This window comes from Trematomus bernacchii, unplaced genomic scaffold (genome assembly GCF_902827165.1).
Source record: "Trematomus bernacchii unplaced genomic scaffold, fTreBer1.1, whole genome shotgun sequence".
In the NCBI taxonomy this organism is placed as follows: domain Eukaryota; kingdom Metazoa; phylum Chordata; class Actinopteri; order Perciformes; family Nototheniidae; genus Trematomus; species Trematomus bernacchii.
The window spans coordinates 8,619,787-8,643,440 of NW_022987342.1; the positions used below are offsets into that span (position 1 = coordinate 8,619,787).

At 43.3% G+C, this 23,654-nt stretch overlaps 1 protein-coding gene across 5 annotated transcripts in view; it reads left to right on the top strand.

The window, feature by feature from the left end:
* rims1b (regulating synaptic membrane exocytosis 1b) overlaps positions 1–23,654 on the top strand; it is a 105,244-nt gene that overhangs the window by 22,567 nt on the left and 59,023 nt on the right. For 4 of the 5 annotated variants that reach the window (XM_034130381.1, XM_034130390.1, XM_034130356.1 and 1 more), the window contains exons 3-4: positions 3,802–3,813; positions 4,243–4,263. The exons of the other annotated variant lie outside the window; for it this stretch is intronic. In XM_034130381.1, coding sequence (XP_033986272.1) covers positions 3,802–3,813; positions 4,243–4,263 — 33 coding nt within the window. The remainder of the gene's footprint in view (positions 1–3,801; positions 3,814–4,242; positions 4,264–23,654) is intronic. 5 annotated transcript variants of the gene reach the window in all.

Below are 23,654 nucleotides of genomic sequence, written 5' to 3' on the forward strand. Positions count from 1 at the left end.
TGACAGCAATGTTATACGTTTTTAAATGTTTTTGTCACTAACCAAAGTCGTAAAACCTGATGATGCTAGAAGAAACTTCAATAAACCACCTGAGATCATCCATGTGGAATATGGATGAATTTGTCTTCTTAAGTAGAATTTTGAGCTGATGGTTATGCTAGCTTAAAAGATAAGGGATAACAGACAGTGGCTGCGATCGAATAGTCAAAACAATCCCCTCCTACTGTATGGCTTTTACAATTTCCAACTTCACTTTCCTTTGACATTCATTAGTAAAATGTCATGAATAATGATGCGGCACAGCCTGTCCTCTGTGGGAAAACTACAATCCTCTTAAGATGAGCGTCTGAAAGCGCATCTACATACGTGAAAGATGGAAAACACTCAATAAGCATCTGTGATTGTCGGTCATGATCAGATGATTCGGTGAACAGCCGAATGGTGCATCACTTTAGATATTGGGGCCGCAAAGCTTTGTTGGACGGCGTTATTTCCTTTTCTTTTGTAAAGCATGGTGTATCTTACTTTTCACCGTACTTTTCGCGTTTAGTTCCGTTAGTACCCCTTATGTCGCGTTCACACCAAAAAGAGCACTTCATCTCGGGAACTTTTACCCCCATTTTTAGTGCCTGCTGAGAGATGGTACTTTCCTGGGGGAAAAAAGTGCCCCAGTTCTGATTGGCTGGGCGCATTGCAAACCACGCCCCGTACAACTCTGAAATGTTTTGTAGAGCCGCCATTTTATTATCCTGGCATTAGCATTATTAGCATTAGCATTCGCCCAGCGCACAAACGCAGAGAGACTAACTTATGGCAACACAAAATAAAACATGGGAGCGGTGGAGATGAGAAGGTGTCGGCGTTCTGGCGATTTACTCTGAAGGCTTCAGTAGAAGCTGCTGGGAGTCCCAGCAGCTTCTACTGAAGCCAGTCCCCAACTCCGGGGACTTCCGGCCGGGGACTTCGGGTGGCAGTATACGCCGTGAAGTTGTTTGCGGCCTGCCAGTAAACCCAAAGCAGAAGAAGACAAAGTGACGTCAGTGGCTCATTTGCATAATCTTCCCTCAGGGAAAAGTACTCCGGTGTGAACGCGATCTGTACTAAATGCCCTGGGGTAATAAGTGCCGGGACACTGAGTGTTTCTCAATCGCGAGTACGCTTGCTTGGTAGCACATGTCTGCCGAGCATCTTGCTTCAGAAGCGAGGCAAGAATACTTCCTGGCATTCGGAAAACAAAGAGTGGAACACGCTAGCAAGTGTGCAGGTGTGCGTCATATGAGAGGCCCCGCCTTACATCTTCCGCCACAGATTTGGGGAAATTGTTCCGTGCGCAAAGCATTGTGGGGATTTTAAGACCGCGGAGTCTACTCATGTGCAGCCTCGATATTTCTCCAAACGGAGTACGCCGGGCTCGGTAGATTTCCAAGTATGCTGGAGATTGGAACAGTACTTCGGCGGCATTCGATGACGTAGTATGCTTGAAATAGTGGCTCTGAAGCAGCTTTACTCGCGATTGAGAAACACCCACTGAGTGCCGGCACTAAATACGGCAAAGTACTTTGTGTGAACGCGCCTAATGGAAGCATTGAAGCTCCTTTCCGATCATCTAGAGAATTCAAACATCTCTCATCGTGGCTGCCTAACCTTTCTAAACAAAAAAGACTATTCTACTGCAACCGGTAGGTCTTTGCAAATCTCTGGGTCACAGCATAGCTAAAAACAAACGAACAAGACTGTTAACTTAAACCCACAATGCACTGAAGACACAGAGCAGTGCTACAAAAAATAACACCAACACGAATACAACCAATAAAAACTATTAATTTGATCCAATTTGATATATCCATATAACCAAACACTTTTTGAAAACTATGGGCTCCAACCCAAAGATAGGACCTCCCCCTGGGTACCTTCCCTCACGATGGCCCCTTCATCCTTTGGCCTGCTGGTCCCCAATCTGCTCAGGATCCGCCGGGCCCAGCTGGGCCTGAGCTCACACTGGCACCACACGTTCTGAAGAACAGGGGATAAAGATAGTATCCTGTGTTATATCACTTTCACAGCAGACAGGCTGTTACATGAAAACACAGACATGAGATGAGCTTGGTGCAAAAGCAATCTGCAAAGGAAACGCATTATGTTTTAATATAGAATTGAATTCCTTTTTTATGTTGCTTGGCATCAAATACATTTGCAATTTGAGCCTAAATAATTTAACACAGGCAAAAGAAAGGTTGAATTAGTGCAGATGTAATGAATTACATTATTTATTTATTTATTGTATCATCTGTAACAATTACATATCCTCTTATGGATATTAAAAATAAATCAATGAACATGTTTGTGCTCAGTCAAAATATACTGGTTTGACAGCAGATAGTACAAATATTCTATACCTGGTCCCTTTTTATATCATCCACTTACAGCATGGGCCTATGATCTAATAGTGGAAATTAAATCTGACATTGATATACAAAATAGGATTTTTTGTTTTTTGTCAAACAATACGTTTACTTTTATTCCTGCTTTTTAAACACGGTTTTTCATCACTTCACCAAAACACATCTGAGTGTCTGAACCTACTGATTGAATTCATGAATCCTTCCAAGAGATGAAAGAACACAACATTGTCTTCCATTCCTTTTTCTGTGTGTACATCTGTGAAAGGTTGTGAATGTGGGGGGGGGGCGGCGCTTGCCTCTGTCCCGGGTCGTCCGGGCCAGCCGAGCAGAATAACACGGTTAGGAAGGTGTGAGCTTTGTTTCAATACATACAAATCTTCTCCTGCCTATCGTGGGCTTATTTATTCATCATCAGCAGCACAATGATTTACTGCAGTTTGCCGATACTAAAATGAATCTAACAATGAGCCGAATATGTTCTCTTTAAATAGACAGTGAGTACTCTTTAATATCAACTCTCAGATTATGTATTATAAATCACTATATATTAAGCACTTTAGGGGCTAATTGTTCTTAAATACTGGTCTGTATGAGGCCATATTCTGTGTTCAGCTTTCTATAATAATGAATCAGTTCCTAATGACAGAGCTGTGTAGTGCTGCTCTGTGCCCTGCAGAAGGCATCACAACATCATTTGCAAATACCAGCCAAACAGAAAGTCTCAGCCCTGCTTAACATTATAATGAACACACGTTACTGTTAATAAAGAGGGACTACACTTCATATGTTTCATTCATTCATCACCCTGTACAGTAACAACAACCACTCAGCCCTTATTAGTTTGTTTCCTGAGGTATAACTCAAAAACATTAATGTTCCCTCCCACCAACATCTGAAGTGCTTTCATGACCAGCCATGTGAACATTAGATTATTATTTTGAGGTGTTTGTTGTTGAAGGATGCGCTCCATGTTGTTTTGGTGTCCCAGTTTCCTCTTGGTGTTGAGGAGCCGTGACACATCCTTGATGTAGTCACAGGTCATGATTCATGCCAAGGTCATGCTGACTCATGCATGTCGCCGCAGCCTAACATTTCAGTAGTCACATACATTCACATACTGTCGTCCCCCCCCCCCCCCCCCCCCCCCCCCCGCGCCCCCCGCGCCTCACGCCCCGTCACTGAATATGAAGTATGTCTGTCAAATTATGCAGAATGTTAATAACAAATGTTTGCACTGCACCCTTTTTTCTCTTTGTTCTTTTCCCTCTTTTTCCCAACAATTCACCCTCTCTTCATTTCTTTTATCTTCCACATCCTTTCATTTATTTCTCTCCTTTCCTTTCCTGCTTTACTTCCACCATCACTTTTCTCACTGCTACCTGGACTGCATGCCACAAAGGAGGACAAAGTGGTTAGCATCTTTTCTTGTGTTTTCTCTATGCTGTGAATGTGATGTTTGTTCCCCCCTGAAAAATGCTGGCTTTGTTCAAATCAGGAACTGAGATCTCTCATGATGACCCCTTGAAAGGTAGTTTAGTGTCTTCCACATTGGCCAGACCTTTCCCAGCTGGAAAATAAAGGTCGAAAAGCAACAATATTAGATGCAAGAGAGCAAGCTATCCGATTGGAACGGAGCCAGAGTGTGTACAAATCCACTTATAGATTACTGACTTAACTGAGCAGAGGGAATCCCTGATAGGTCATGCTTTTTATTAACTTTGATTCTCAGAGCATTTACAGTACTGTGTGGGGAGGAGCTGAACTGTGTCCTCCGAGGAATTTCCCCAGTGTAAACCCTGTCTAACTCTGTGTCCGTTGTCTGTCTCCTCCCCTTGCAAAGTGTCTCATAGTGAAAGACAGGGTAAGGCTTACTGGGTGATGGATTTTGCTGCATGGGTCACTACTTTTGTCTCCCCTTCACACTTGGGTCTGTGCTCATTCACAGTGTCAAACTGTAAAACAGACCCACTATCTGCCTCATAGATCATTGTAGTGAAGCGGTCCCAGGGCAGCTGGCTGCTGATCCTGCATCAGTACTCTGAGTAATCCTGAGAATGAATGCAGACCCTGAAAATCGACTGGAACACGAGCATGAGGCATAAAGAGGGGACCCCTCCGACCCATCCTGACCCCTCTTCCTATGGCTGTAGGCATGTCTGTGCTGAAAGGGATCCAGTGGAACCTGGTTTAAAATCCTTGATACATTTGGATGGGAGATTGGCATGCATATGAGAAAGCACTCTACCGACAGACCATATATCTGAATGCATAATGAATGCACACTCATGCCTGTGCATGCTTTCCCTGCCTGTGTGCTTGAGAGCAGACCTGCCCTGCCATGGGGAGACGGGAGGGGCCAAGTCATTGTGTCACTTTGTCCACTTACTGTACCACTTCCCCTTAATGCTTGGACCCTGCAAAATGTCACCAGAGTGTTGTTACTGCTGAGCCCTGTCAAAGTCAGGAAGAGAATTTTAGATTGGGATGTCGCTGAGTTCTTGAATTGTCAGAAATAGGATTCATGGTTTGACTGTGCGTATGCATCCTTATACAACTTAGGAAAGAATTGGTGGCTCATGTTAAACCCGGAGGCACGAAACTGTGTCTCAGGGCTTCTTAACATTTAAAAACCTATTAATGTGTCATACCCACTTAACGGGAAGAAACTCAGCTAACTGACGATACGAACCATTTTTACCGAAACAAAACACAAGCCTCACAAGAAGCGTCTAAATGAGCCCTCAGCGAAAAAATGCTAACGCAACTCACGGTAAAATACCCTTATTACTTATCGGATCTGCACAAACAAGATATCGATTAGCAAGCTGAGATTCCGCCGATTCCAGAAATATATGTATCATCACTGAGCGATCAAAACCCGGCATGACAAGCAAACCCAGACATCACACCACGTAGCTTTACGGAGCAAACACGGGACATTGTCTTACCTTTGCTGTTGTTCTGATCAAAAGTTGTGTTCAATGGCATTAAAACGATAAAAACGCTGCTGAAGGTTAATCCATAGGTTAATCCAATGTGTCTGTGTCACTTTGAAATGATTACTGATAATCCATCGTCATATTTATGGCAAAAACTGAGTTTTCATATATAGCTGCTATGATAGCTACGAGAGTGTATGACAGCTTCCGGTTTTGGGCATTCTGGCTACGCATCACTCTATTCACCAATGGGTAATGTTTAGATGGATTTTAGGAACTTCCCCTCGATTCTATTGGCTCTAACGGTTAAAAAGAGATGTCAATCATCAAAATCGACCGATGGGTTCCAGAGATATGGAAAATCCACCCAAATGACCCCAGAAGTGGGTTTTTTCTTCTAAATCTCTCTAAAAAGGTCAAATTTAACTTGTTTTGCATCAATCCTGATACAGGGTACTTATTATATGTTATAGTTTGGATTCCTAAAGCTTTTAGTCTACTATCCCATCATTCAAGGGTGGTTTTCACTATAAGTAATGTTTATTTTTTGGATGGACACTATAATTTACATTTTTTTACTATGTTCAATCTGAATTTACTTTAAAATTAAAATAATTCTATATTGATTCTGACTTTTCTACATCCAACTCACAGGTTTATCATTGCTTTGAGAAAAAAGATTAATTTACCCCTTTTAGAAGTGAAGTTATAGTCATTTGTTCTGGGAATGTCATTTTCGAGCCTGAGGCCTGAAAAACAGGCTCAGGGCTTAACAGGTTGAACAGGCTTTTGATAATGGTTTACCAAGGCATTCTAACTGCCAACTCATCAAATACAGCATCTCTGTCAGTGACCACATGTCACACACACAAACCCTGCTAGGATGAGTTTTGGACGTTCATGGCTGCCTCTAGTGGCTGTAGTTCATCATAACAAAGCAAAAGAAGAAGAAAGTTAATTAGTATACACCGTGACAAAGTTCACATAGGGAGGAGTTTGGGGTGGATGGATGGGTCAAACAAATGAGAGCCGTATGTGTCCTGTGTGAAACTGAAACGCTATATACTATCTGACGTCACGTATGCAACTTGCTGTGTTATACATAACAAACGTACAGTATTTATTTGAACCCAAACAATGACCTCTTCCTAAACCTAACCTAGTAGTTGTGTTGCCTAAAACTAAGCAAGTAGTAACATAACACACTGAACGTTACGTAGACTATGTCATGCGAGGTTAATGTGTTCGATTAACACATATGTTAGTGGGTTGGTAAGGGGTGGGCATCTATGTCAAGATAGGTATGCATATTTCAGTCAGATATCTTGAGGTTAGGGGTCATCGGACCCCTTTGAACATGTCCATGCCAGTTTTTCCCCTAGCCAATTTGAGCCTAACTTTGAAGCATTAGCCTCTGTCCTGACGAGCTAGCATGACATGTTTGGAACCAATAGATAGATCTTTGCTCAAGCTTTAAACCTGAGCCTGCTCTCTTAAAGACAATGATGTCCGCCTGGATTGCCATAGATAAAAAAAGGGAACATTTGTTATTTTTAGCCTTAATATTAACATCTTATTATTCTCTGAAACCATGATACACACCAATTAATGCAATTACTCAGTGTTGTAACTGACTATGAATTGAAACCTTAGATAGGTAAAGGAACATATGCAGTGAGCCAGTCAATTTAACGAAAGAAACCCCGATAAGGTAATCAGGACCCCAACGGAAACTTCCCTGTTAAGCCCCAAGCCTGTTTTTCAGGCCTCAGGAAAATTCTTATTTCTCGAAAGTTCTCGAAAATGACATTCCCAGAACAAATTACCATAACTTCACTTCTAAAAGGGGTAAATTAATAATCTTTTTTCTCAAAGCAATGATAAACCTGTGAGTTGGATGTAGAAAAGTCAGAATCAATATAGAATTGTTTTATTGTAAAGTAAATTCAGATTGAACATAGTAAAAAAAATGTAAATTATAGTGTCCGTCCAAAAAAAACATTACTTATAGTGAAAACCACCCTTGAATGATGGGATAGTAGACTAAAAGCTTTAGGAATCCAAACTATAACATATAATAAGTACCCTGTATCAAGATTGATGCAAAACAAGTGACATTTGACCTTTTTAGAGAGGTTTAGCAAAAAGAAACCCACCTTTGGGTGGATTTGGGTGGATTTGCCGTTTCTCTGGAACCCATTGGTCGATTTTGGGGATTGACACCTCTTTTTAACCGTTGGAGCCAATAGAATCGAAGGGGAAGTTCCACATACACACACGTTACCATTGACAAGTGAGAGCTATGCGCACGCAGTCGAAAGCAATGTTATGCTCTGAAAACTGAAAACTGAAACCTAGGCTCAAACTAGTAAATATGAAGATGGATTATCAGGAATCATTTCAAAGTGACACAGACACATTGGATTAACCATTGGATTAACCTTCAGCAGCGTCTTTATCGTTTTGATGCCATTGAACACACATTTTGATCAGAACAACAGCTAAGGTAAGAAGCTTCCTCCGTGAAGCTACGTTTTGTGATGTCTGTTTTCGCTTCCCCTGTCGCGAGTTCGGATCGCTCAGTGATGATACTAATATTTCTGGAATCTGTGGAATCTCAGTTTCCTAATCAATATCTTGTTTTTGCAGATACGATAAGTAATACGGGTATTTAAGCTGTGAGTTCTGTGCTAAGTGCGATAGCATTTTTTCGCTCAGGGCTCATTTAGACGCTTCTTGTGAGACTTGTGTTTTGTTTCGGTAAAAATGGTTCGTATCGTCAGGTAGCTGAGTTTCTTCCCGTTAGTTGGGTATGACACATTAATAGGTTTTTAAATATTAAGAAGCCCTCAGACGCTGTTTCTTGCAGTGATGCGTTTTTCCCCCCGCCCGCGGGGGAATGGGGCTTAACCTGTGAATCAGTTTTTTGACAAAACATATTGATTTAATCATGATTGTTTTGCTTTTGCTATCTGCTCATTAAAAAAAAAATGTTCCTCTGCGAAGAAACTGTGGGAACAGAAACGTAGTCTGGTCACGTTTTATTTTCCAACTATATCTTTAAACACTGCTACCGTGTTTTCTGTAGAGTTTACTTCCTGTCTGTCTTCTTCTGCTGTTTATGTGTTCCACTGCTCACTGGGGACAGCTGAGCCATCAGGATCCAAAGTTTCCTGCTCTCCACAATTATAAAAATGAATATTTAAAAAGTATTTCATGGTGTTTTCTGATTTGATGTTACATTTACCAGACTTTTGTCTGCAGATCTAAAAATTAAAATCCTATTATCAGTGTTGGGAACTTAAAGTCACTGATTGGGCTGTTTTGTAACAGAACACAACTGAAAATCAGTTTGATTATGTGACAGAAAGGCTAACATACAGTAGCTTTGAAGTGTGTGAAAACATTGATGTGTGTTTCATAGCCCTCTCTGTCAGGCTGCCCTGCTACTGCTGGTGCTATAGCTTGTTAATGGCTCAGTGTTTGTTTATGTGTGTTTAATGTCAGCTCCAGATGGCTTCCAGAAACTGAACTGCTGACAATCTGTCTCCTTCATAGAGGAGCACTGCCTCCCAGTGGAGAACACACACACACACACACACACACACACACACACAGACACACACACACACACACACACACACACACACACACACACACACACACACACACCATGTATCCATCACTTCAGGGGACATTACATTGACTTACATGCATTTCCTGGAGACTTATCCTAACCATAACCATAACCAACACATGCCTAACCCTAACCAAGTCTTCACCCTAAAATTAATAATTCCCCTCATGGGAGTATTTGCCATACTGTTTCATGTACATTTCATTGATGGAATGTATGAAGTACACTCAAGTACTGTATTTAGGAAAACTTTTTATTACTTTTAAGTACTTCTATTTTGACTAATATTTTTAAATGATGCTACTTTATCTTGCCACTACAATTAAGAAGCCAATATTGTAATTTGTACTCCATTACATTTGGTTGACAACTTTAGTTACAAGTTACCTTACGGATTCTGATTATTTACCAATATAAAACCACTCATAAATAAACATATTGACATAATCTTATAGGTTATAATATCAATCAGCAGTTGAAGTAATTACAATAATCAGTGATTGATGCATCGAAAATCATAGTATCATAATCCAATCATTTAATATATATTCGGAAATGGGCAATAACACACAAGTACTTTTACTTTGGTTACATGATGTTTATTTTAATGCAAACTGTTTACTTAAATATAACTACTCTTACTAAAGTAAAATATCTTATTGGTACAGGTTTAATATAGAGTTTTCTAATAATCTGGTTGCAGCCATTTCCTATAATGAATTGTAGTTTTCAGTCGACTGTTTGGTCTAAATTAGTTTACAAATAACCACCTACACACACTCAGCTTCACACACTCCTGCTTGCTTACTGCTTCACACTGCACTTATTACCGGAAGGGAGGATGCTCTGCATAATCTCTATCATGTTTTTCAGCACATGACTAACACACTGCCGATTATGGAGCTGACAATATCACTTCACAGCCATCATGTCTAATAATAGGACCTCCGTGAACTGGATCTGGCTAAAAGTCAATATCAAGATGCTCAAGACAGGTCTTTAGTGCTCTGTAATACTGTTACAGCTGCTGCCATTATTATTAGCCGCACCGAAAAATCATATGTAAAAAGTGATAGCTTGCATGTTGATAGAAGTTTTGGCCATGATTCATATCAGTTCAAAATACGTTTAAATTAATTGAGTTGCTGAGCTCTGGGAAAAAGCAGGGAATCACTAACAGTCTGATGAGACAAGATTCAGGTAGTTGAAAATAAAAGTTTTAAAACAAAAACTCAGTTTAGCCTACTTTATAGAAATCTTGACATCAGGATTATGCACGCTTCTGTAACCAAACAAAACAAAACAGAAAACAGAAACTCCTCCTAATCGGCTCCAAATCCACCCTCAGCAAGGTCACTAATATAACACTCACCATCGATGGCACCATTGTTTCCCCCCCCCAATCAGGCACGCAACCTTGGAGTAATCTTTGACCCCACCCTCTCCCTCGAACCTCACATCCGCCAAACAGTCAAAACCTCATTTTCCCACCTCCGCAATATTGCAAAAATCCGACCCTCTCTCACCCGTCCCGCATCCGAACGACTAATCCATGCCTACTGCAACTCACTTCTTTACGGCATCAGCACTACATCCCTCAATAGACTCCAACGGGTTCAAAATGCAGCTGCACGACTCCTCACCCATACCAAATCATGGCATCACATCACCCCAGTCCTCAAAGACCTTCACTGACTTCCTGTCTCCCATCGCATCAACTACAAAATTATTATTATTATTATTATTATTAATAAACAAAACAGTTTAAGAGACATGGTGGCCTACGGTCAGCTCTGTGCGTTGTAAACAAACCAAATAGTTAACATTTTGGAGGATGGGCAAGTGATGCATGCCCAAAAGAAAAGCCCACATTTCCTGCTCAAAAACAAACCCAGTTTGAACCATCATGACAGACTTGGGTATCAGTAGCTTTTAAGATATGTCCAAATATCGCAACGCCTACCTTTTGATTAAAGTTGACCAAGAAATGAAAAATGGAGGCTTTGTTTGCACAGTTCAACAAGTGTATGCACGGCCTTATATAAACAGGAATATTAGTTTAATATTACTTTTCTTTAGCCATGTAAACAGTGTAGTAGGAATATCTAAAAAGTCTAAAATGGGATTATTTCAATGAAAAGTGTTGTGTGGGTATAGTATCCGTATTCCAAAATCAATGATTCACTTTTGTAGCGTAACAATTATTTACTAGTGTTAGCTTTAATCTTTGCAATCTACAAAAACTGCTGACTTTGTAGACAGTGGCGGTTCTAGCTGATATGGTGCCCTGGGCGGTGCACCTTTCGTTGTGCCCCCACCCCGGCATGAATATAACAAACTAGAGAATGCAATTCCTGAAGAAATTGCTAGTGGGAATGCTTTATGCTGAAAATCTGACGCTAAACTGCTATGCTGAAATGTAATGTGTAAGAAGAAAGTGAAGAATTTAGATTGAAATGATACATGAACACTGGGGGCTTGAATGTGTGATGAGAGAAGAAAAGAAAGTAAAAAGCCTTGGAAAAGCTGCAGAATATTTGAACTGCAAACTTTTGAACTAACTTGATGGTGAATGATCTGTCGCCATGCCAACGGCATTTGATGACATCCCATAATACGCTTAGATGTGTGGATGGCTGCATCGTTACCAAACCTGTGAAGTTTTGGGCCGTTTGGAGCATTTTCACTGAAGTTATGAGAAAACCGTGTTTCATGGCGAGCCTTGTGTTACCATGGCAAAGGCATTTGAAGAAACCCCATAATTGACGTAGAGCTGTTGAGGGCTGGACCGGTGATATACAAGCGAAGTTTGGAGGACGATCGGACCGTGTCCATTGGACTTACAGCGACATCGTGCTTCATGGCGAGTGGTCTGTCGCCATGGCAACGGCATTTGATGACACCCCATAATACGGTTAGATGCGTTGATGGCTGCATCGTTACCAAACCTGTGAAGTTTTGGGCCGTTTGGACCATTTTCACTGAAGTTATGAGAAAACCGTGTTTCATGGCGAGCATTGTGTTGCCATGGCAACGGCATTTGAAGAAATCTCAAAACTGTCTCGTAGATGTCTTCACGGCTAGACTGTTAGCACACATGTGAATTTTGAGCACTTTTTGAACATTTTCATAGGAGTTAAAGGGACATCGTGCTTTATGTCGAGGGATGCGTTTCCATGGAAACGGCATATGGTGAGATTTCAGATTTGGCGTAGAGCTGTTGAGGCATGGACCGGTGATATACAAGTGAAGATTGGGGGACGATTGGACCGTGTCCATTGGAGTTACAGCGACATCGTGTTTCATGGCGAGTGTCTGTCGCCATGGCAACGGCATTTGATGACACCCCATACTACGCTTAGATGCGTTGATGGCTGCATTGTTACCAAACCTGTGAAGTTTTGGGCCGTTTGGAACATTGTGTGTGAGAGAGAGAGAGAGTGTGTGTGTCTGTGTGTGGCAAATTTCAAAACGTGAAGCATGTCAAGGAAGTTGAGTATCTGAAGTGTAATTTTTGTGTACTTTCGGGTTAATAATGTGGTCTTTTTGGCAGTTTAACTAAAGGTGTGCGGCTGCTGCTGTGAGGAAATATCAGCCTGAAATTACAATGGGTTTTAATGGAGACATGTTGAACGTTTTTGTCACTTCATGCCCTCAAGAGGCATTTTGCTTAATTATTTGTCATTGTTCAAGCTACGAGATGTTTTCCTACGTTTGTCATGAAAAATTATGTCTCAGGAATGTAGGGTTTGGGAATTATGGCAGTTTTAAAAAAATATATGAAGGCAAATTTCAAGATTTGCTCCACTCTAGCTGTGACATCACGCACTCTGCCTTAACGAGCTGCGCAATGTTAAAGTTAAAATGTTAAAAATCTGATGTATTATGGGATGTATCTCTGGAATTATGAAAGTTATGAATGATAAAAGTAATAGCCTGCGATTCCCGACCGAGCTGAACGTTTTGATGTTTGAACGGAGTTTCTGCGATGTTGAATGTGGGAGGAGAAGAGGGCCAAAATAAGTCGGCGGAATAATAAACTTTTTGTCCGTAGCATAACATATAGTTGGAATGCTGTATCAGCATTCCCACTAAATTATAGGTTATATGAATAAATAAAAAGATGCATCCAATTCAGAATTAAATAACTATATTGCACACATTTCTCCAACACACAAATAGAACAAAATGTACAATCAAAATAACTACACAAATTAAATAACAATATCACATAAATAAACATGAATATAAAAAGTAGTAGGAAACATACATTAATAAATAAAAATACATATAAGCTATTGAATGAAAAGACTAAATTGCACACATCTTTCAACACACAAAGCGAACAGAACAAGCGTTAAATAACTTATTTACAGAATTAGGCATCTCTATAGTTAAAGTTAATCTCCCAAACTGCCCTCTAAAGTCTGACCTTCCTTGCCTTCTTTGATGCAGTTAAATATAGCTTTTTTTCAGTATGCACAATGTAGGCCTATTACTTTTTCAGAATAGGAACTGTTAGAACAATAACACAACTTCCTTGACGTTCGGGACGAATCCCGATGGGCCGGTACTGAAGTGGGCCGATCGGATAAGTCACTAGCACCCCCCCCCCGCTTACTATATCCAGTATTCATCATTCAAAACATTTATTCACAAATATCTTCTATTCTGGCTGGCAAAAGCATTTCCTCGCATAGAATCGCAAACAGACGGCTCTTTAACGGTCGCGTATTCATTCATTCATATGAACGTCAGAATATATAATAATTTGACGGCACCCCTGAAGACGCCAGACGGCGCCCCAGTTGAGAAATGCTGCTATATAGACTACTGATTGTCTTGGCTTGCATCCATGAAATATTGTATAGGCCTACTGCATATTGAGAAATATTCGACCGGTATATTGTGCAATAAACCCCCCCGATTATTGACGGGTATTTTGCACACTGTTCAAACATAACCCGAAGGTGCATTAAGGTATATAATATCCCCGTGCACAGAGGGTACTCTGGCCCAGCTGGACCGTTCATAAACTCAGAGCGTTGGAATATAGCGTTTGCATATCCACAGCAGTGCAGTAAACGTGTGGAAGTTACTATTTTGTTAATAAAACGTTTCTTTTTAGCTAACTAGCTTACATTTTCTCTATATCCTAACTAACTATAACCTAGCCCATTTCCCCGGCAAAATCACTAACAGAAGCTGCGAGGTTCCCTCACCCTCAAGTTTCTGCATAGGATACACAATATAAACATACTATGGAACTCTTTTTTAATAACCGCTGATTTTGATGATTGATGATTTGAGACCCAGTAGTGCAGGTGAAATGCTGCCCTCACATTGGACCTTTAACGCTTGTATTTGTGCTGAACACTTGATGTACAATGATGTGTAACAGTTTTGAAAGGCAAAGACACACAATGTTATCTTGCTGATGTATCTTTGTGAGGGCAGTTATCAAGCCCCCTGTAAGTGAGCCGAGCGTTGAAGCAAATTTCCGTAGTGGCCAAACGGAGCTACGACATTTTCATGTCATGACATCGTGACATCATTCGGCCCAAAAATACTTTTTCCCATTCGGAAAGAGACTTCTGTAAATCAGTGTATAATGTTGTTCGAGCTAAATCAACTACCATTTATAAACACTTGAATATTCCTTTTTTTAAATAATTGGAACCAAACATTGCTAAAATGCGTTAAATGACGAATCCAGAGAGATATTTCCCCCCTCATTTTCATTCGACCTAGCTGAAACCGGCCGTGAACAAAAATGCAATTACTCATGCTTTATGGGTCCAAGCAGAGGTGGGAGTAAGTCATACATGTGCAAGTCTCAAGCAAGAACCCAAGTCACTGTGGTGAGAGTCAAGCAAGTCAAGTCAAGTCATCGCTCAGGTCAAGTCAAGTCGTCGCTCAGGTCAAGCAAGTCAAGTCAAGTCCTAGCTCAGGTTAAGCAAATCACAAGTCAAGTCATACGTAATTCTGATGAATAACCACAGTTTCCGCATTTAAATCAGTTAAAAATACTCCTGCCCTGGCTCCCTTTCAGCAGTGTCACACCATTGGATTATGATACTATGATTTTCGATGCATCAATCGCTGATTATTGTAATTACTTCAACTGCTGATGGATATTATAACCTATGAGATTATGTCAATATGTTTATTTATGAGTGGATTTATATGTTGTATTGGTAAATAATCAGAATCCGTAAGGTAACTTGTAACTAAAGTTGTCAACTCTGTTAGGATTATGTTTTAAACAGGACCCAGGCGCAGGCAATGACTGGAGATGTTTAAAAGGTTTATTGTTCTGAGACTCAGGCGGGTTTGGAGACTATGGAGGTCCGGAGTGGAGGTAGGCAGTTCAGGCTGGACTGAGAACAGGGCAGGCAGGTATGGTGAAGGAAGAAGCAGGCAGGTTGGCTGGAAGCTCTGGTGGCCGATGGCTGAGGGATCGTACTGGAAGTACAAGGAGAAACTAATTACAAAAAGTACAGAATAACACGCAGACAGGATAACTGAAATGAGCAGCCAGGAGGATGCAATACCACTGGTGTAGAAAACAATCTGGCGGTGAGTTGCTGGGAGACTGGAGTAGATATGCTGTGTCTTGATTGGATTGATGAGGGACAGCTGAGCCGGTCGGCCAGGTGAGTGCAATCAGGCTGCTGCCTGCAAGGGAAACCACACCCCCTCCACACACACACAGGGACACAGTTTGGGCCGTGACAGTACCCCCCCCTCAACGGGAGCCTCCAGGCGAACCACCAGGCTTGTCTGGGTGGTCTCTGTGAAAGTCCCGAATGAGAGAGGGACCTAGAATGAGCTTGCGGGACACCCAGCTCCTCTCCTCAGGACCATAACCCTCCCAATCGACCAGATACTGGTACCCACGGCCCCGGCGGCGAATGTCCAACAGCCGCCGGACCGTGTAGGCCGGGTGGTCATCAATAACAAGGGTGGGTGGAGGGGAGATGGCTGGAGGGCACAAAGGGCTGGAAAACACTGGTTTCAACTGGGACACATGAAAGGTAGGGTGAATTCTCATGGAGGGAGGCAGCTTGAGTCTAACAGCAGATGGATTGATTATGCGCTCGATCACATAGGGACCAATGAAGCGTGGTTTCAACTTCTTAGACTCAGCTTGTAAAGAAATATTTTTAGATGAAAGCCAAACTTTCTGACCTGGTTGGAACTGGGGAGCTGCGGTCCGGTAGCGGTTTGCAATATGCCGATTGCGTTCAGCGGAGCGGAGAAGGGCAGAGCGGGCATCCTTCCAGATCCTCCGACAACGACGGAGATGGGCTTGGACAGAGGGAACTGCGATCTCGTCCTCTTGGGCTGGGAACAAAGGGGGTTGATATCCAAGAGAACATTCAAATGGGGACATACCGGTGGCAGCACTAGACAGTGAGTTATGAGCGTATTCAATCCAGGGCAGATGTAAACTCCAGGAGGTGGGATTCCGGGAGGTGACACAGCGAAGTGCAGCTCCAAGGTCCTGATTGGCTCTTTCGGCCTGCCCGTTAGTCTGCGGATGATAGCCTGAGGAGAGACTGACAGATGCTCCAAGTGCTCGACAGAATGCTTTCCATACCTGAGATATGAACTGTGGCCCTCGGTCGGAAACAATGTCTGTTGGAATGCCATGAAGCCGGACCACATGATTGACTAGGAGGTCAGCAGTTCCAGAGGCTGTGGGGAGTTTAGGAAGAGGCACAAAATGAACCGCTTTGGAAAAGCGATCGACAATAGTGAGAATGGTTGAGTTACCCTGTGAAACCGGGAGGCCGGTAACAAAGTCTAGGCCGATGTGACTCCAGGGACGACTAGGGACTGGGAGAGGCTGGAGTAGACCGATAGGAGCCTGGTGTGAAGACTTGCTACGGGCGCAGACAGTGCAGGCCAGCACAAAGGCTCGAGAGTCCGCTTCCATGGAAGGCCACCAGAAGTGTCGTCTCAGGAGGGACAGGGTCCGATTCACACCCGGGTGGCAGGCAAAGCGGGAAGCATGGGTCCATAGGAGAACCTGTGAGCAGACAGAGTCAGGTACAAACAAACGGTTATCTGGACCATTTCCTGGATCTGGCTGGTCTCTCTGTGCATTCCTCACTGAGTTCTCAATCTCCCATGTCACAGCGCCCACCACTCTGGTAGCAGGGATTATGGTGTCAGGAACTATGGGGTCCTGATCCACTGCAAACTGCCGGGACAATGCGTCAGGTTTAAGGTTTTTAGAACCAGGTCGGTAGGCAAGGGTGAAGTTGAACCTGCCAAAAAACAATGCCCAGCGTGCCTGACGGGAGTTTAGTCGTTTGGCAGTTTGTATGTAGACCAGGTTCCTGTGGTCTGTCCACACAATGAATGGATGTTCACAGCCTTCCAGCCAGTGCCTCCATTCTTCCAGCGCAAGCTTTACAGCAAGCAGCTCCCTGTTGCCAACATCATAGTTGCGCTCAGAGGTTGTCAGTCGTCGGGAAAAAAAAGCACAAGGGTGAAGCTTTTGATCGGAGACTGAGCGTTGTGATAGAACAGCCCCCACACCGGTGTTGGATGCATCAACCTCAACAATAAACTGAAGAGATGGGTCAGGATTCATAAGAATAGGAGCCGAGGTGAAACGTCTCTTCAGCTCAGAGAAGGCAGCCTCAGCCTGAGTAGTCCATGAGAAGGGGATTGCTGGGGAGGTGAGTTGGTTGAGAGGACCGGCAACACGACTGTAGTCTCTGATGAACCGGCGATAGAAATTTGCAAAGCCCAAAAAACGTTGGAGCTGCTTCCTGGTGGAAGGTTTGGGCCATTGTGCCACTGCTTGTACCTTCTCTGGGTCTGTTCTCACCTGACCTTGCTCAATGATGTAGCCCAGGAAGTCCACTGAATCCACGTGAAATTTGCATTTCTCTACTTTGACAAACAGCTTGTTCTCGAGGAGCCTTTGTAGAACCTGCTGCACATGTTGGGTGTGTTCCTCCATGGTCTGTGAGAATATCAGAATATCATCCAGATACACAAATACTGAACGGTTCAGGAAGTCACGGAGGACATCGTTCACAAGAGCCTGGAAGACAGCTGGGGCATTAGTGAGTCCAAAGGGCATCACTAGATACTCGAAATGGCCTAGTGGGGTGTTGAATGCGGTCTTCCACTCGTCTCCTTGACGTATGCGGACCAGGTGGTAAGCATTCCTGAGGTCGAGTTTCGAGAAAATGGTGGCCTTCTGTAGGGGTTCGAAGGCTGAATTGATGAGGGGCAGTGGATACTTGTTCTTGATGGTGATGTTGTTAAGGCCCCGGTAGTCAATGCAGGGGCGCAGGGAGCGGTCTTTCTTGGATACAAAGAAGAAGCCTGCTCCGACGGGGGAAGAAGAGGGTCTTATGATGCCAGCAGCGAGTGAGTCTTTGATGTATGTCTCCATGGCCTCACGCTCAGTTCGGGACAAGTTAAACAGGCGACTGGATGGGAGAGATGCCCCAGGAAGAAGATCTATTGTGCAGTCGTAAGGGCGATGAGGGGGCAGAAAAAGGGCTCGCTGCTTGCTGAAAACCTCTCCCAGGCTATGATAAACCGGAGGGACAGCGGACAAGTTGAGTGGCTCCTGCTGAACTGGGGGAATACCGACCTCTGCTGGGGGAATTGCAGACCGCAGGCATGAAGAGTGACAAAAGGTACTCCAACTCCTTACTTGATTCTCCGACCAGTCTATGTGGGGGTTATGCAGTCTTAACCATGGCTGGCCCAGAACTAGGGGTGTGTGAGGGGAGGACATGACGTGGAACTGAATCATTTCATGGTGATTACCGGACAGGACGAGATGTAGGGGTTCGGTGACATGGGTAACGTGTGCCAGGAGCTTCCCATTCAGACCTCGAGCATTGAGAGGAGCTGTCAGAGGTTGAGTTGAGATGCCGGCTGAGGCAACCAGTTGGGCATCCAAAAAGCTCTCATCAGCCCCAGAGTCCAGTAGGACAGGCAGAGAGAGAGACTGTTGGTTTAACAACAGTGTGGCTTCAAGTGGCTTGCGGGTCTGGGGGGTTGAGGAAGAAACAGCCTTGCTCACCAGTATCCCCACCTTTACTGGCGAGCACCCTCTTTTGGGCGCTGGGGGCATGTGTCCACGAAATGACCGGAGTGAGCACAGTAGACACAAAGTCCTTCTCTTATTCTCCGGAGACGTTCTTGGGGAGTGAGTCGGGCTCTGCCTAGCTGCATCGGTTCCTCTGAAGACAGGAGAGGAGAAAAGACTTCAGATGGGGCACTGGGACTTGGGAAAGTTTCCGACCCGAATCTTGCGAGAGGAGACGAGACAGGGCGAGAGTGGAGTGACCCAGGAGATCGGCTGGCTCTTTCCCTACGGCGCTCCCTAAGGCGATTATCCAGTCTTATGGCTAGAGAGACCAACTCATCCAAGTTAGCTGATTCGTCCCTCACTGCTAACTCATCCTTAACCGAATCAGTTAGCCCTGTTTGAAAAACCCCTTGAAGCGCTGTGTCATTCCAACCCGCCTCTGCAGCTAAGGTCCTAAATTCCACTGAGTATTCGGCTACACTACGGGAGCCCTGTCGCAGTGAGAGGAGGCGTTTAGTAGCGTCCCTACCGCTGACGGGGTGGTGGAATACTTTCTTCATTTCCTCTACAAACTCTGGATAAGAATTACAAAGGTTGGACTGACTCTCCCATACAGCTGATGCCCAGGCTAGGGCGCTACCTGTAAGTAAACCTATCATATAACAAATCTTAGCTCTGTCGTTAGCATAAGTAGACGGCTGCTGCTCAAACACAAGAGAACACTGCATTATGAAAGACTTACATGTCCCTAAGGCACCTGCGTACCGCTCTGGAGTGGGAATATTAGGCTCACGTGAAGGGAGAGCGGGCTGGGCTGGAACCGGTGCTAACTCTTGTGGGGGAGCTGGATCTTCAGGAGCAGGCGGAGCAAGATGAGTTGAAACCAGGTTGAGGTGATGTCCCATCTGTGCTACGTTGGCAGCTAGTGATGCAAGGTTATCCATAACCTCTCTGAGCATCTGGTCATGCCGGCCCACGAGGACGCCTTGGTTGGAGAGAGCCTCACGAATTGGGTCCGAGCCTGCTGGGTCCATGGTGGCCAGATTGTTCTGTTAGGATTATGTTTTAAACAGGACCCAGGCGCAGGCAATGACTGGAGATGTTTAAAAGGTTTATTGTTCTGAGACTCAGGCGGGTTTGGAGACTATGGAGGTCCGGAGTGGAGGTAGGCAGTTCAGGCTGGACTGAGAACAGGGCAGGCAGGTATGGTGAAGGAAGAAGCAGGCAGGTTGGCTGGAAGCTCTGGTGGCCGATGGCTGAGGGATCGTACTGGAAGTACAAGGAGAAACTAATTACAAAAAGTACAGAATAACACGCAGACAGGATAACTGAAATGAGCAGCCAGGAGGATGCAATACCACTGGTGTAGAAAACAATCTGGCGGTGAGTTGCTGGGAGACTGGAGTAGATATGCTGTGTCTTGATTGGATTGATGAGGGACAGCTGAGCCGGTCGGCCAGGTGAGTGCAATCAGGCTGCTGCCTGCAAGGGAAACCACACCCCCTCCACACACACACAGGGACACAGTTTGGGCCGTGACAAACCAAATGTAATGGAGTACAAATTACAATATTGGCTTCTTAATTGTAGTGGCAAGATAAAGTAGCATCATTTAAAAATATTAGTCAAAATAGAAGTACCTAAAAAGTTTTCCTAAATACAGTACTTGAGTGGACTTCATACATTCCATCAATGAAATGTACATGAAACAGTATGGCAAATACTTGCCGGTGTCGGACAGACACACACAAACCGAACACACACTCACAGAGCGGAGCTGAGCAGAGCACACACACACACACACATATAATGCGCCTTGGTGACCGGACATCTCATTCATAAAACGAGTAATAGGGGGAATAATCGCGGCGCAGACGGAATACAGAAACAAATGCAAATCTTTCATTTTAAAAAGTAAAGTCCTTTCGAGTCATCTGTCTCAAGTCAAGTCAAGTCTCAAGTCATGAATACTCAAAGTCAAGTCAAGTCTTTTATCAATGTTAGTCAAGCAAGTCTCAAGTCCAAAAATATGCGACTCGAGTCTGACTCGAGTCAAGTCATGTGACTCGAGTCCCCCACCTCTGGGTCCAAGTCTCCGGATGATCCCAGTATTTTAGTATTCTAGAGTCAGGCCATTTTGGAGGCATAAACGTGGCCACGCCTCCAACACTGTATCCGGTTTTGTTATTGATCAATGGCAGTTACATGCAACGTACAGTATTTGTTTTTCACTTTAAGGACTTGATGGGGAATTTGTAGCACTGACAGCAGTTTGAACTCTGCTCTGCTTTCAGCCCTCCTCACCTCTGAATGCATTTGTCCTGCTTGCAGAGTTGATCTACTACCATATTGGAGGAAATGGAGCATTATGTATTTTGTGGTCGTCTTTCTTCCCACCATTCAGGATTTACCATTCCCTGAACGATGGCAGTTTACACCCAGCCTCATATGTCATTCTGTCGCGATGTGTGTGAGTGTGTGTTAAGGGCAGGGTCACTTCACACGCTCAGTGAAAGCCAACCACACCCTCTCCACTGCCTCGACACCCCGAGGCTCCCATTTATTCTGCACATTTAAAGAAAAGCTGATGTTCACACAATTCAGGCCTAAATGAATGCTGGGTGCAGAGCTGCAGACGCATGCATTCACCATTTTGTCAGCAGATGGATGGAGCAGGGCTGGGGGGCGGGACAGGAAGGGAGAGGGAGTACAGGATACAGAAGTATGAGTGACAGGTGTCTGGTGTCTTCATTTGTCAAGTCAGCCAGGTGTGGCAAGCTGAGCTAGAGAGCAGGGGGGATGAAATGGGATTAAAGAAGGATATAAAAGGAAAAGGAAATAAGTAAGGGGGGGTGGGGGTACTGTGCTCCTTTCATGTACATTTATAGGGTTTGTTGTTTTTAACGTAGTGCACATTTTTTACATTAAAGTTAGGAGTTTAACAAAGGACTTGAGCAATAAGAGGAAAGGCAGGGAGTGTGAAGAAAGCTGCTAATGTGTTTTCTTCAGACAGATGATATCAAACAAGTAGCCCTCCATATTCATTATCCTCCAGGTAGCTCTCAGTGTCAAAAAGGTCGGTGACCCCTGCTAGTGACTTAACAAAAGATGTTGAAACTTCTAGAAGTGAGTCTTAACTTTTTTTTTTTTCACTGACAATAAGTGTAAATGTCAAGTTTGAATGCATTTGTGTTAAGGATGAGTTATACAAGTAATTTTCATTTAGGAGCAGTTGGGTTGAATACAATTACAGAGGGATTCATTCATGAAAAAAATGTAGGCGAATCATGAGTGAGGGGGTTCTTATAGAATGGCGACCAGCTCACAGGGTACATGAGACAAAAAAGGTTGGGAACCACTGCTCTAGATAAAAGGAAAGAAGTTTCAATACTTCCTTTATTAACTCCTTTAGCTTAGGAAACACTGGACCATCCTCTACGAAAGGAAAGGAGAAAATGCTTGGTCGCCTACATTGCGGCCGCAACATTTACTGTGAAACAACATTCAGCCGTTCACTGAAACAACTGATGATCACCAAGGAATGCATGTCATTGAAGATACGTTGCTTATTAAGAATTTCCAAAATGATGTCGCTTATATATTTTGAAATTCCAACACTCTGCGAAATATGAACGTTATATTATTACTGAAAATAATCAAATATAGACAACACACTTTCTGAGTTGTAGGCCTATGGGGTTTCACAAACTTTTCAAAACATGTTTGAATGCTGATATACACAGGGATATATGTAAATGCCTAACACGTTATGCATAGATTGCAGAACATATACATTATTTTAAATATTTTTCACATAATCATAGCCTACTTATGGGATTCATGTGGATTCATTTTTTGTATTTCAATCCTAACCTTGGTAATGAAGAATATATTTTGTTACTATTGTCCCATAACCCCAATACATTTCTCACAGAGGTTAATGAAAAGTGGTTAGGAAAAAACTTTAGGAGCAGATTCTTTGACAATTCCTACAACCTGTGTCCAGAACGTCATGAGGTCAAGGAAAGATCCAAAAGAGAATTTGTGCAGATTTAGGAAAAACTCACTGCTTAGATAATCTGACGGCATTAATCTCTGTCTGTGTTTTGAAAGGATGGTCCAGTGTACCCTACGCTAAAGAAACTAAGCATTTGAGCTCCTTCCTCTGGCGTTTGACCAGCTCTTATAATGGCTACAACTTAGATACTTCTGGGAGACAGGCAGGGATCTTAAAAAAAATATATATATATATTATTATGCCACACCCCTGGTGAGGGAAGCAGAATGAAGGATAGAGAATTCATGCTCAGGTTTATATCAGACAGCAAATGCAATTGGCATTTGTGCATTTGGCATTTATTTTCTGCTGCTATTACACAAACGTACACACACATGTACACACAATCGCTGTCCCCCTTTCTCTCACATGCTCTCTATGTTTTGGTTACCATGGAGAATCACATTTTTAGGCAAAAGGAGGTTGACATTATTACATGAGCGAGATGGTACTGCTTATTCTCCCCCCACACACACACACACACACACACACACACACACACACACACACACACACACACACACACACACACACACACACACACACA